Source organism: Ranitomeya variabilis, chromosome 4, assembly GCF_051348905.1.
Source record: "Ranitomeya variabilis isolate aRanVar5 chromosome 4, aRanVar5.hap1, whole genome shotgun sequence".
NCBI classification, from domain to species: domain Eukaryota; kingdom Metazoa; phylum Chordata; class Amphibia; order Anura; family Dendrobatidae; genus Ranitomeya; species Ranitomeya variabilis.
This window is the reverse complement of record NC_135235.1, coordinates 728,874,056-728,886,141: the sequence shown is the minus strand read 5'-3', so window position 1 is coordinate 728,886,141 and position 12,086 is coordinate 728,874,056. Positions and strand designations below refer to the sequence as shown.

Below are 12,086 nucleotides of genomic sequence, written 5' to 3'. Positions count from 1 at the left end.
CTTTGAGCAATCCTCCCTGCCCTTCCTTGGATATATCGTCTCGAAGTCCGGTCTGGAGATGGATCCCGAGAAGGTCTCTGCTGTCCTTGACTGGCCACGTCCTCTTGGAATAAAAGCAATCCAACGTTTTCTTGGCTTTGCCAATTACTATAGACAATTTATTCCTCATTTCTCTTCGATTGCTAAGCCTATTTCTGCTCTTGTTCGCAAGGGAGTCAACTCCAATCTTTGGACCTCTGAGGTTGAAGAGGCCTTTCAGTCGCTTAAGCAAAGGTTTGCTGCAGCTCCTGTGCTTCATCATCCTGCTGCGAATAGACCATTTGTCCTTGAAGTCGACACGTCATCTGTCGGAGCAGGAGCTGTACTCTTGCAAAGATCCTCTTCCGGACATTTAGTTACCTGTGTTTTTTTCTCCAAAGCCTTTTCTTCTCCAGAACGGAACTACTCCATTGGAGATAAAGAACTATTGGCTATCAAGTTAGCCTTAGAGGAGTGGCGCTATCTCCTTGAGGGAGCTGTTCATCCGTTCACCATTTACACTGACCACAAGAATTTGGCCTACGTTCAGTCTGCTCAGAGACTTAATCCATGACAAGCCAGATGGTCTTTATTGTTGTGAATTCCGTTCTTGAACTCCCTCCTGTGGTCATGAATGGTACTTCGGCGAGTTCTGTCTGTGAACTCCCTCTGGTGGCTGTGAGTGGAGCTACTGGTTCTTGAGTTTCCTCCCTCAGCTGCCCTCGTTTATTGTTAGGCTGGCTTCTCTATTTAACTCCACTCAGATCGTTACTTCATGCCAGCTGTCGATGTCTTAGTACTGGTTCAGATCTCTCTTGGATCTTTCTGATGTCCTGTCTACTCCAGCAGAAGCTAAGTCCCTGCTAGTTCATTTTCGTTCATTGTGTACTTGCTAATTTCTAGTCCAGCTTGCTATCATGATATCGTCTTGCTAGCTGGAAGCTCTGGGGTGCAGAGTGGCACCTCCGCACCGTGAGTCGGTGCGGGGGTCTTTTTGCACACTCTGCGTGGTTTTTTGTAGTTTTTTGTGTTGACCGCAAAGATACCTTTCCTATCCTCTGTCTGTTTAGTGAAGACTGGCCTCCTTTGCTAAAACCTGTTTCATTCCTGCGTTTGTGATTTTCCTCTTAACTCACAGTCAAAATTTGTGGGGGGCTGCCTTTTCCTTTGGGGAATTTCTCTGAGGCAAAGTAAGGCTTTATTTCCTATCTTTAGGGGTAGTTAGCTCTTAGGCTGTGAACAGACGTCTAGGCAGAGTTAGGCACGCTCCACGGCTATTTCTAGTGTGTGTGATAGGATTAGGATTTGCGGTCAACAGAGCTCCCACTTGCCAGAGCTTGTCCTGTTTTACAGTTTAACCATCAGGTCATTCCGGGTGCTCCTAACCACCAGGTCCATAACAGTACAGCTGGCCATCAAAGTGTTAATGCATCTCAATAGAGGGATAAGAGAAGTTCTGAGACCATTTTTTTTTCTCTGCAGTGTGTTTTGTCTCTCTTTTCCCCTTAACCTCTGAGTGGTTCAGGACTCAGGTGTAGATATGGACATACAAGGTCTGTCCTCTTGTGTGGATCAACTCACTGCAAGGGTACAAAGCATTCAAAATTATGTAGTTCAGAATCCGATGTTAGAGCCTAGAATTCCAATTCCTGATTTGTTTTCTGGGGATAGATCTAAGTTTCTGAATTTCAAAAATAATTGTAAATTGTTTCTTGCTTTGAAACCCCGCTCTTCTGGTGACCCCATTCAGCAAGTAAAAATCATTATTTCTTTGTTACGTGGCGACCCTCAAGACTGGGCATTCTCCCTTGCGCCAGGAGATCCTGCATTGCGTAATGTAGATGCGTTTTTTCTGGCGCTTGGATTGCTTTATGATGAACCGAATTCAGTGGATGAGGCAGAGAAAATGTTGCTGGCTTTGTGTCAGGGTCAGGATGAAGCGGAGGTACAGTATATTGCCAGAAGTTCAGAAAGTGGTCTGTACTTACTCAATGGAATGAGTGTGCCCTGGCAGCAATTTTCAGAAAGGGTCTTTCTGAAGCCCTTAAGGATGTTATGGTGGGGTTCCCTACGCCTGCTGGTCTGAGTGAATCAATGTCCTTGGCCATTCAGATCGATCGGCGTTTGCGGGAGCGCAAAGTTGTGCACCATTTGGCGGTATCCTCTGAGCAGAGGCCTGAGCCTATGCAATGTGATAGGACATTGACCAGAGCTGAACGGCAGGAACACAGACGTCAGAATGGGCTGTGTTTTTACTGTGGTGACTCCACTCATGCTATCTCTGATTGTCCTAAGCGCACTAAGCGGTTCGCTAGGTCTGTCACCATTGGTACTGTACAGCCTAAATTTCTTTTGTCCGTTACTCTGATTTGCTCTTTGTCGTCCTACTCTGTTATGGCATTTGTGGATTCTGGCGCCGCCCTGAATTTGATGGACTTGGAGTTTGCCAGGCGCTGTGGTTTTTCCTTGGAGCCCTTGCAGTATCCTATTCCATTAAGGGGAATTGATGCTATGCCTTTGGCCAAGAATAAGCCTCAGTACTGGACTCAGTTGACCATGTGCATGGCTCCTGCACATCAGGAGGATATTCGCTTTTTGGTGTTGCATAATCTGCATGATGTGGTCGTGTTGGGGTTGCCATGGCTACAGGTCCATAATCCAGTATTGGATTGGAAATCAATGTCTGTGTCCAGTTGGGGTTGTCGAGGGGTACATGGTGATGTTCCATTGTTGTCAATTTCTTCCTCCACTCCTTCTGAAGTCCCTGAGTTTTTGTCGGATTACCGGGATGTATTTGATGAGCCCAAATCCAGTGCCCTACCTCCTCATAGGGATTGTGATTGTGCTATTAATTGATTCCTGGTAGCAAGTTTCCTAAGGGCCGACTTTTCAATTTATCTGTGCCAGAGCAGAGTCCTTGGAGAAAGGGCATATTCGCCCATCGTCGTCACCGTTGGGAGCAGGGTTCTTTTTTGTGGCCAAGAAGGATGGTTCTCTGAGACCTTGTATAGATTACCGTCTTCTCAATAAGATCACGGTCAAATTTCAGTACCCTTTGCCTCTACTGTCTGATTTGTTTGCTCGGATTAAGGGGGCTAGTTGGTTCACCAAGATAGATCTTCGAGGGGCGTATAATCTGGTGCGTATTAAACAGGGCGATGAATGGAAAACAGCATTTAATACGCCCGAGGGCCATTTTGAGTATCTAGTGATGCCATTCGGGCTTTCTAATGCTCCATCTGTGTTTCATAAATGTAAATATAATTTGGCCTGCACTCTAAATTTAGATCGGGGTGCTGGTGAGACAGACCGTAAGGTCCAGTATCAGTATTATTGAAATCCACCGCACTCCCTGTGTGGAATATCTTAGAAACAAAAGGATTTTTTTAAATTTGCTAATTTATTCAAGTGAAAAACAGAAAATCAAATGTGACAGATCAAATAGTAGGCAGTATAAGCGACTGAGTGATTTGACGTTTCGACCCTCCCGGGTCTTACTCTAAAGTCGCACTGTGAATACAAAACAGTATAAACAAGATCTTTAGTTACATAATATACAGAAATTACAAGACAACACATACAAAACAATATATACAGTATAAAAAGTATGTTTACAATATTATACCCCAATAGACTATGTTATGAGGCTAAGTTATAGCATGGGGTCTGTCAAACGGGAATCAGTCATGTGACATTGTGTCTACGAGTGCTTCTGTAGTAAAAAGTATAGTTGTTACCTTAATCCAGGATTTATGAGTGGCTCTTATGGTAGTGAGGATGTTATCCCTGTAGTGTCAAGGGGCTGGGGAGAATGATAGTAATGTTAGTAGCCTGTGATGGATAGGCAGTTACATAGAGGCCCAACATACGTCCAAAAGTAATAGTGATTTACCAGGTACAGTCTTTTTGATACCAAGTATGGCCTGATAGTTGATTTCTCTCTGAGTATGACCTGTAATACCATATACATGAGTGTCAGTGAAAGGTAGTTACTAGTAGCACCCTGGTGTATCCAGAATGAATAATCACCTTGCTGAGGAATAGCAGCGGTGCATCAGCGTCTTGCTGCTGTTTGCATACGCGATTCAAATAGAAAGTTGGTATGTCACTGGAGACAACCTGGAATGTATAATTGCAATGGTAAGGGGCGATAACTATATATGTTAGTGGTGTCCAGAGGTTGCTAGAGGGGAGAAAATACCTTTCTTGCAGGTGCCAATGTATCAGCCTTAAATTGCTGGTAAGTTGTATGTGGTTTAATGGATTTGCCAGTTCTGGATAAAGCCTGTAATGTTATAGATAATTGGTCAGCCATGCTGTTGGTATTGGGCAGTGTCCTCAGGGAGGTAAGGTGAGTTTTTACCTTGTAGTGGGGTAACAGCGGCGCAACTGCGTCTTGCTGGTGGACATGTAGGCTTAGTACCCTGAGGGGATCACCAAAATGCGGTAATCAGTATATTACATGCATAACCAGGCACAAACAGATCAGCTTCCTCAAACAGATAATGTAGATAATGTAAGGTGCTCAGCTTTGTTACCTTAGTGGATGGGGGATAGCGCTCCTGCGTCCTGTGGGAAGGCATGATATGTTCCATGTGGGGCTCTTTAAATAGTCTGACTGCTCTAATGGGGATTGCTGGCCGGAAATGACGTTGTGTTCAGTAAAACTGGGCTACTGCGCATGCCCGAGTGTTTGTGTACTCAGTAACCATGGTGCTGCTCCCTGGTGAGTGGGAGGTGGGTTGCTGACATAGCGCTTGTGACTGTGCATGTCAGGAGATGGTATCGCTTCAGTCCCAGCTGGAAATGATCACCCTCATGGCCGAGCTCCTGTGAAGAGCTTGTGTGAATGTCCCAGCGTCCCTAAGTAACCATGGCAGCAGCTGCTGCTGTGTACTGAGTGATCTCGGCAGGGTGTAACCTGAGCCATGTTGTAAGAGTCTGTGTAGGAAAGTAGCTGTCTGGATGCATGGTCTGCCCCCCTGGATTAACCCCTAAGTGATGAATTCTAGATAGTATAAGGAATTAACCCCTGAATAATGAACCTCTTTGGTATGTTGAGAAAAAATAGATTCATGTACTGGAAAGATAAATGGAAAAAATAAAATAAATGTGGATGACCTGGATGATAACGTAATGGAAAAAATAAAAGGACAAGAATATGTATCAAGAAAGAAAAAATGCAAAACCGCAAACACAGAAAAATAAAATGAAAATAGAGTTGGATAAAAACGAAAATAAATTAAAAAATGAAAAAGGAAAAAGAAAAAAGGAAAAAAGGAAAAAATAAAAATAATATATCCAGGGGAGTTAGGAGTGGACACTCACCTAGAACCGAATGGCATCAGCGTGTCTAAAAGGCAAAAGGAGAGTGGTTAGAGATATTTAGATGAGCCAATTGATTTCCCTATTAAGGCCCCTGGGTTCCAACGTGTCTAAAGTATGGATCCAGTAAGCCTCTCTTTGTTTCAAGGTCCTTTTACATTTATGCTTTATTTTGCTTGGCACTAGCACCTATTTCCCATGTCTACCGAAACATTCACATATGATGAGGCTACAAGTTCTAGCATATTATCACAAGTGACTGGGTCGAACGAGTTTCTTCACACTCCAGTACAGGAGTTAAAGACCCGTGATTACGAGAAAGAAAGACGTAAATTCATTTCGTATGATCTCCATTGCACCACTTTAGCGGAGTATCATAGACAGAATAAAATACCCAGAGGACTTAGGAGCAATTTGCATCCTACGTTGTTTTCTGAGAATCAGGAATTTTGTGAGAAATATAAAAAAATTCTCAATAAATGCTCCCTAGATATTATCATTTTAACAGTGGAATATCTTCAGAAATCAATTGAGGAAACCAAATTGAATATACAGGCGATTGAAACACAACTGTCTACCACTCTCTCTTCTTCTGAATGGACTAACATCAAAAACAAAACGGACAAAATTCTGATCGAATATCAAAAGACTCTACAAGAAAGGAAAAGACAAAAATTCCAGAGAGATAACGAAGACTACTCAAAGGACCAGGTTTACAGATGGAACACCTCCTACACTACCTGGCGGCGTCCGCCCAATCAAAGGAGACAAGGATCCTTCAGTTCAAGCAGCGACTCTTCAGTCAACACAAACCGACATCGTTTTTTATCCAAGGGCCGCAGGGGAGGACTACAGCATACAGACGCACCAGACGATCGAGGCGAAAGAATGACCACACGGTCCCAGGTAAGTCAACAAACCTGGTAATTAATATTTCCAGCTATCTTCTCTCCCCTGCAGAATTATCGCTCCTACAAAAGGGATTGTCATTCTGCCCGACTCCAAGATGGGATGATTTTCAATTGGAGAAAGATTTACAACGTTTTTTTCGGACATTGAGACTTAAAACCCATTTCGGGACCAGTGATGGCACCTTGGGTAATACTACGGCATCACAAGGAACGATCCCCGTTCCAGGGATATCTATTACATCACTGGGATTACGTAATCCCAGCAATTACCAACCACCACGTACTTATCATGCCACTGAGACCTTCATTGAACTGGTGGATCGAGAAATTAAACAACTCTCGCACCAACAAAAGATTGGTTTGTTTCCAACACACCCCAATTTAGTCCCAAATGAGAAAAGGGCACTCAAGTCCTTGACAGAGAACAAGGGGATCATCATTAAGCCAGCTGACAAGGGTGGGGCTATTGTGGTTATGGATCGACACACATATTGCCAGGAGGTCTATAGACAACTATCCGATACTGAGACTTATCGGATTATACCAAGAGATCCCATCTATGACATTGACCGAAAGATCAAACACCTGATTAAAACGTACCTTGACCGTAACACTATAGACCAAAAAACAGCCACCTTCTTATCAAATCCCCACCCAATCACACCTGTGTTCTATGTCCTACCAAAGATACACAAGTCTCTGGTAAACCCGCCGGGCAGACCCATCGTTGCCTCTACAGAGTCCATTCTCTCACCCCTGTCTGTCTTCCTGGAGAGGATACTTACTCCCCTAGTCAGAAAAACAAAATCCTTTCTGTTGGACACAGGACATTTTTTAACTGTCCTAAAACAACTTGGGAGGGTCCCCCCTGATAGCCTATTAGTTACCTTAGACGTCAACAGCCTCTATACGTCAATTTCACACGATAAGGGAATTGAGGCCACTAAATCTTTATTGGAGGAGTCAAGCCATACACCTGACACAATTCAACTATGCCTTGACCTACTGAATTTGGTTCTCTATGAGAATTACTTCTTATACGAGGACACGTTTTATAATCAACAACGTGGGACCGCAATGGGGTCCAACGTGGCGCCAGCTTACGCTAACGCGTTTATGAACCACTTTGAGGTTAATTATGTCTTCACCAATCAATTATTCCAACAGAATACTATCTGTTATCACAGATTCATAGACGACATATTCCTCATCTGGAAGGGTACTGCTGCCACTCTGGACACATTTTACCACCTTTTAAATTCCATCTACCCTGAATTACAGTTTACTATTCATCAGCATAATGACTCTGTACCATTTCTCGATACATTAGTAACTAAAGACACATTGGGGAACCTCCAGACGGACCTGTTTTGCAAACCAACAGACAGTAACAGCCTATTACATTACACTAGTTGTCATCCTAAGAGCACTAAGGACAGTATTCCGCGCTCACAATTCAACAGGGTCACACGAATTGTTTCTGAGACCACTACAGCAACCACCAGACTCGAAACAATGTCACAGAAATTTCAAGAAAGGAGCTACCCACTGAGATTACTGGACAAAGAGAAAACCCGTGCCCTCACTCCATCTTCACCTCCTCTGCCCACTCAGCACAGAGAAAGGGTGCCATTTGTACACACATACCACCCCCTCATGCCGAAAGTCCATACCATCATTCGGAAACACTGGCCCCTTCTGGCCCAGGCCTACCCCAATATTGAACCCTTTAACACCCCTGCACTGATGTGCACCAAAAGGGCAGCCAACTTGAGGGACAAATTAATACGAGCGGATATAGGCAGTGCACACCCCACAACCACACAAAGGCTATTAAGCACTAGACGTCATGGCACATTTCCTTGCCTTAACTGTGCCTCCTGCTCAAATATTATAAAATCAGAGAATATTGTACATCCAAGAACTGGTAAGTCCTATCCTATAAAAGGTTACTATACCTGCAACTCAAATTTTGTTGTGTATGTCGTGAAATGCCCATGTGGCCTCCTTTATGTGGGGGAGACCACACAACATGTTAAGGATAGGATATCCAGTCACAAGTCCACTATTAGATGTGGCAAAACTTGGCTCCCCTTACCAGACCATTTTCGCAAATACCGCCATTCGGTGGCACAGTTGAAATTTCAAGTGATTGAGCAGATAGATCGCCCTAGGCGAGGGGGTGATCGAATAAGGACCTTGAAACAAAGAGAGGCTTACTGGATCCATACTTTAGACACGTTGGAACCCAGGGGCCTTAATAGGGAAATCAATTGGCTCATCTAAATATCTCTAACCACTCTCCTTTTGCCTTTTAGACACGCTGATGCCATTCGGTTCTAGGTGAGTGTTCACTCCCCTGGATATATTATTTTTATTTTATTTTTTCCTTTTTTCTTTTTCCTTTTTCATTTTTTAATTTATTTTCGTTTTTATCCAACTCTATTTTCATTTTATTTTTCTGTGTTTGCGGTTTTGCATTTTTTCTTTCTTGATACATATTCTTGTCCTTTTATTTTTTCCATTACGTTATCATCCAGGTCATCCACATTTATTTTATTTTTTCCATTTATCTTTCCAGTACATGAATCTATTTTTTCTCAACATACCAAAGAGGTTCATTATTCAGGGGTTAATTCCTTATACTATCTAGAATTCATCACTTAGGGGTTAATCCAGGGGGGCAGACCATGCATCCAGACAGCTACTTTCCTACACAGACTCTTACAACATGGCTCAGGTTACACCCTGCCGAGATCACTCAGTACACAGCAGCAGCTGCTGCCATGGTTACTTAGGGACGCTGGGACATTCACACAAGCTCTTCACAGGAGCTCGGCCATGAGGGTGATCATTTCCAGCTGGGACTGAAGCGATACCATCTCCTGACATGCACAGTCACAAGCGCTATGTCAGCAACCCACCTCCCACTCACCAGGGAGCAGCACCATGGTTACTGAGTACACAAACACTCGGGCATGCGCAGTAGCCCAGTTTTACTGAACACAACGTCATTTCCGGCCAGCAATCCCCATTAGAGCAGTCAGACTATTTAAAGAGCCCCACATGGAACATATCATGCCTTCCCACAGGACGCAGGAGCGCTATCCCCCATCCACTAAGGTAACAAAGCTGAGCACCTTACATTATCTACATTATCTGTTTGAGGAAGCTGATCTGTTTGTGCCTGGTTATGCATGTAATATACTGATTACCGCATTTTGGTGATCCCCTCAGGGTACTAAGCCTACATGTCCACCAGCAAGACGCAGTTGCGCCGCTGTTACCCCACTACAAGGTAAAAACTCACCTTACCTCCCTGAGGACACTGCCCAATACCAACAGCATGGCTGACCAATTATCTATAACATTACAGGCTTTATCCAGAACTGGCAAATCCATTAAACCACATACAACTTACCAGCAATTTAAGGCTGATACATTGGCACCTGCAAGAAAGGTATTTTCTCCCCTCTAGCAACCTCTGGACACCACTAACATATATAGTTATCGCCCCTTACCATTGCAATTATACATTCCAGGTTGTCTCCAGTGACATACCAACTTTCTATTTGAATCGCGTATGCAAACAGCAGCAAGACGCTGATGCACCGCTGCTATTCCTCAGCAAGGTGATTATTCATTCTGGATACACCAGGGTGCTACTAGTAACTACCTTTCACTGACACTCATGTATATGGTATTACAGGTCATACTCAGAGAGAAATCAACTATCAGGCCATACTTGGTATCAAAAAGACTGTACCTGGTAAATCACTATTACTTTTGGACGTATGTTGGGCCTCTATGTAACTGCCTATCCATCACAGGCTACTAACATTACTATCATTCTCCCCAGCCCCTTGACACTACAGGGATAACATCCTCACTACCATAAGAGCCACTCATAAATCCTGGATTAAGGTAACAACTATACTTTTTACTACAGAAGCACTCGTAGACACTATGTCACATGACTGATTCCCGTTTGACAGACCCCATGCTATAACTTAGCCTCATAACATAGTCTATTGGGGTATAATATTGTAAACATACTTTTTATACTGTATATATTGTTTTGTATGTGTTGTCTTGTAATTTCTGTATATTATGTAACTAAAGATCTTGTTTATACTGTTTTGTATTCACAGTGCGACTTTAGAGTAAGACCCGGGAGGGTCGAAACGTCAAATCACTCAGTCGCTTATACTGCCTACTATTTGATCTGTCACATTTGATTTTCTGTTTTTCACTTGAATAAATTAGCAAATTTAAAAAAATCCATCTGTGTTTCAGTCCTTTATGCATGACATCTTCCGAGAGTATCTGGATAGATTCATGATTGTATATTTGGATGATATTTTGGTCTTTTCGGATGACTGGGAGTCTCATGTGAATCAGGTCAGAATGTTGTTCCAGGTCCTTCGTGCTAATTCCTTGTTTGTGAAGGGGTCTAAATGTCTCTTCGGAGTACAGAAGGTTTCCTTTTTGGGCTTCATTTTTTCCCCTTCTACTATCGAGATGGATCCTGTTAAAGTTCAGGCCATTTTTGATTGGACTCGGCCTACATCTGTGAAGAGCCTTCAGAAATTCCTGGGCTTTGCTAATTTTTACCGTCGCTTCATCGCTAATTTTTCTAGTGTTGTTAAACCGTTGACTGATTTGACCAAGAAAGGTGCTGATGTGGTGAATTGGTCCTTTGCGGCCAATGAGGCTTTTCAGGAGTTGAAACGTCGTTTCTATTCGGCCCCTGTGTTGCGTCAGCCAGATGTTTCGCTCCCTTTTCAGGTCGAGGTTGATGCTTCTGAGATTGGAGCAGGGGCTGTTTTGTCTCAAAGAAGTTCTGATGGCTCTGTGATGAAGCCATGTGCTTTCTTTTCTAGAAAGTTTTCACCGGCTGAGCGTAATTATGATGTTGGCAATCGGGAGTTGTTGGCTATGAAGTGAGCATTCGAGGAGTGGCGACATTGGCTTGAAGGAGCCAAGCATCGCCTGGTGGTCTTAACGGATCACAAAAATCTGACTTATCTCGAATCTGCCAAGCGGTTGAATCCTAGACAGGCTCGATGGTCGCTGTTTTTCTCCCGCTTCGATTTTGTGGTTTCATACCTTCTGGGTTCTAAGAATGTGAAGGCTGATGCCCTTTCAAGGAGTTTTGTGCCTGATTCTCCTGGAGTTCCTGAGCCGGCTTGTATTCTTAAAGAGGGGGTAATTCTGTCTGCCATCTCCCCTGATTTGCGGCGGGTGCTGCAGGAGTTTCAGGCTGATAGACCTGACCGTTGTCCAGCGGAGAAATTATTTGTCCCTGATAGATGGACTAGTAGGGTTATCTCTGAGGTTCATTGTTCGGTTTTGGCTGGTCATCCTGGGATTTTTGGTACCAGAGATTTGGTGGCTAGGTCCTTTTGGTGGCCTTCCTTGTCACGGGATGTGCGTTCTTTTGTCCAGTCCTGTGGGACTTGTGCTCGGGCTAAGCCCTGCTGTTCTCGTGCCATTGGGTTACTTTTGCCCTTGCCGGCCCTGGACGCATATTTCCATGGATTTTATTTCAGATCTCTCTGTCTCTCAAAGGATGTCGGTCATCTGGGTGGTTTGTGATCGCTTCTCTAAGATGGTCCATTTGGTACCCTTGCCTAAATTGCCTTCCTCCTCTGATTTGGTTCCATTGTTTTTCCAGCATGTGGTTCGTTTGCATGGCATTCCGGAGAACATCGTGTCGGACAAAGGTTCCCAGTTTGTTTCAAGGTTTTGGCGGTCCTTTTGTGCTAAGATGGGCATTGATTTGTCTTTTTCTTCGGCTTTCAATCGTCAGACAAATGGCCAAACCGAACG

The 12,086-nt window shown here is 43.7% G+C and overlaps 2 protein-coding genes and 1 long non-coding RNA gene across 7 annotated transcripts in view; 2 read left to right on the top strand and 1 right to left on the bottom strand.

The window, feature by feature from the left end:
• Positions 1-12,086, top strand: part of LOC143767950 (uncharacterized) — a 243,024-nt gene that overhangs the window by 68,937 nt on the left and 162,001 nt on the right. The window lies entirely within an intron of this gene.
• LOC143769345 (uncharacterized) lies at positions 3,417-5,185 on the bottom strand. 2 transcript variants are annotated; one of them, XR_013214365.1, is made up of 4 exons: positions 4,557-5,185; positions 4,382-4,442; positions 4,048-4,303; positions 3,455-3,528 (listed from the first exon to the last, which is right to left on the bottom strand). It is a non-coding gene; the product is annotated as an uncharacterized LOC143769345 (long non-coding RNA). The 2 variants fall into 2 exon arrangements; XR_013214364.1 differs by lacking the exon at positions 4,048-4,303 and having other exon boundaries at positions 3,417-3,820.
• On the top strand, positions 5,503-10,531 carry LOC143769344 (uncharacterized). Of its 4 annotated transcripts, XM_077257827.1 has the most exons (4): positions 5,503-6,249; positions 8,573-8,597; positions 9,492-9,552; positions 10,406-10,531. In XM_077257827.1, the coding sequence occupies exons 1-4, from the start codon at positions 6,063-6,065 to the stop codon at positions 10,490-10,492; spliced, it is 360 nt and encodes a 119-aa protein (XP_077113942.1). In that variant the 5' UTR covers positions 5,503-6,062; the 3' UTR covers positions 10,493-10,531. The 4 variants fall into 4 exon arrangements, 2 of the variants coding, with proteins under 2 accessions (XP_077113942.1, XP_077113943.1); XM_077257828.1 differs by lacking the exon at positions 9,492-9,552 and having other exon boundaries at positions 10,406-10,484; XR_013214363.1 differs by lacking the exons at positions 5,503-6,249; positions 8,573-8,597 and adding an exon at positions 8,637-9,377.